Consider the following 1540-nt stretch of genomic DNA (forward strand, 5'->3'; position numbering starts at 1 on the left):
AACTATAGTTTTTATTTAAATAACTATAAAAAATTTATTGGTAGATATTTTCCAGATTTGGTAGACTTTTCTCATGTGGATGGTAAATTTTTTTTTCGTCAGTGGCAACCCTGTTATGAACAGGCATGGGCAGAGAGTTAGCAGGTGCTAAAAGAGCGTAAGCGTCGCGTGTACGTATACAAGCGAGAGCGCAGCGATGAGAACACGACAGCATGCAAAATGAATTGGATACACTAAAGCTCGGAACACTTTGACGACTGCAACTTCACGACATAACGACAGCGACATCTTTTGTCGACAAATGTCGCCTTGAAGCCAGCTTCTTAAACATTTTGAAGACCTCAGCGATATAGCAAACAGCTGAATTTAAAGTTTGACATTTTGGTATATTTTTTTCGCTTGTGAAAATTGTGTATTTTTATTTAAATAAATAATATGTGATTAATTTTGCGACAACGATTGCTAAAATTGCGCGTATTACCAACTTAGCTCATGAAGCGTATAACGAGCTCCATGGAAGCAACCGAAGATGGTGGGTCCGTCCGGTTAACATTACACGCGAGGAAGAAGGATTTTTTAAAACATGTATTCAACAGCTTAAAGAAAAGGATGAGGAGCTTTTTTTTAAAGCAACTCGGATGAACGTTTCTAGCTTAAATTCATTGTTGTCACTGCTAAAAGAAAGAATGGAGCGATTTTCTAATAGGAAGGCAATTGATCCTGAGACGCATTTGGCGGTAACACTTATGTATGTAAGCAAATGTGAAATAATTATTACATTTTTATACTTAACCAGTTAACAATTTCAGTTTCTTAGCACAAGGATGCAATTTCCATGTGATTTCTTGGGCTTACAAGCTTGGAATTTCAACTGTTCGGAAAATCATATATGAAACATGTCACGCTATTTGGGATGAGTTACAGGTTGTCTATTTGTCACCTCCAAACGTAAGCGAACTTAAAGCCATTGCAAACAAGTTTTACGTAAAGACTGGCATGCCTAGTTGCTTAGGAGCTATTGATGGGAAGCACATCCGTATAGCCAGTCCAAGGAACAGAGGATCATTGTACTACAGTTAAAAAAAAAACGTTTAGCATTGTACTAATGGCGGCTTGCGATGCTCATTATGTGTTTACATATCGATGGCTGAGTGGAAGATCAACCTATCTCGGCAGCCAGTTCGAAAACATTCTATCTCAAAAAACTTTTCAAGAACGCCCTATTTCAGAATTCGTTTCAAAAACGCCCTATCTCAGCTGCCGATTCAAAAACGCCCTATATCAGTATATTTTCAATACATTTTGAAGTGAGATAGGGCGTTTTTGAACCGAATTTTGAGGTAGGGTGTTTTTCCATTAAATTCTGAAATAGGGCGTTCTTGAAAAGTTTTTTGAGATAGAGCGTTTTCGAACTGGCTGCCGAGATAGGTCGATCTTCCACTCAGCCATCGATATGTAGATGTCGGAGCACTATGTAATAATTGGTGTTAGCCTTGTAAGTAGTTATAAATATATTTAAGATTATATCAATTTGGCAAGG

At 37.6% G+C, this 1540-nt stretch overlaps 1 protein-coding gene across 1 annotated transcript; it reads left to right on the forward strand.

Moving 5' to 3' along the window:
* The first annotated feature begins 438 nt into the window (after nucleotides 1-438).
* On the forward strand, nucleotides 439-1135 carry LOC118748966 (protein ANTAGONIST OF LIKE HETEROCHROMATIN PROTEIN 1-like). Its single transcript, XM_036483735.1, has 2 exons — nucleotides 439-748; nucleotides 810-1135. Exons 1-2 carry the CDS (start codon nucleotides 639-641, stop codon nucleotides 1078-1080), a joined length of 381 nt encoding a protein of 126 aa, XP_036339628.1. The 5' UTR covers nucleotides 439-638; the 3' UTR covers nucleotides 1081-1135.
* Nucleotides 1136-1540: the final 405 nt, after the last annotated feature.

Source organism: Rhagoletis pomonella, unplaced genomic scaffold (genome assembly GCF_013731165.1).
Source record: "Rhagoletis pomonella isolate Grant_MI unplaced genomic scaffold, Rhpom_1.0 Rhpom_scaffold_00001, whole genome shotgun sequence".
Taxonomy (NCBI): Eukaryota; Metazoa; Arthropoda; class Insecta; order Diptera; family Tephritidae; genus Rhagoletis; species Rhagoletis pomonella.

Excerpts from the sequence above, each read along its gene's own strand:
- LOC118748966 (XM_036483735.1), top strand. The coding sequence starts at position 639 with ATGAACGTTTCTAGCTTAAATTCATTGTTGTCACTGCTAAAAGAAAGA. Across the intron at positions 749-809 it reads CATTTGGCGGTAACACTTAT|TTTCTTAGCACAAGGATGCA; the intron begins GTATGTAAGCAA and ends TAACAATTTCAG.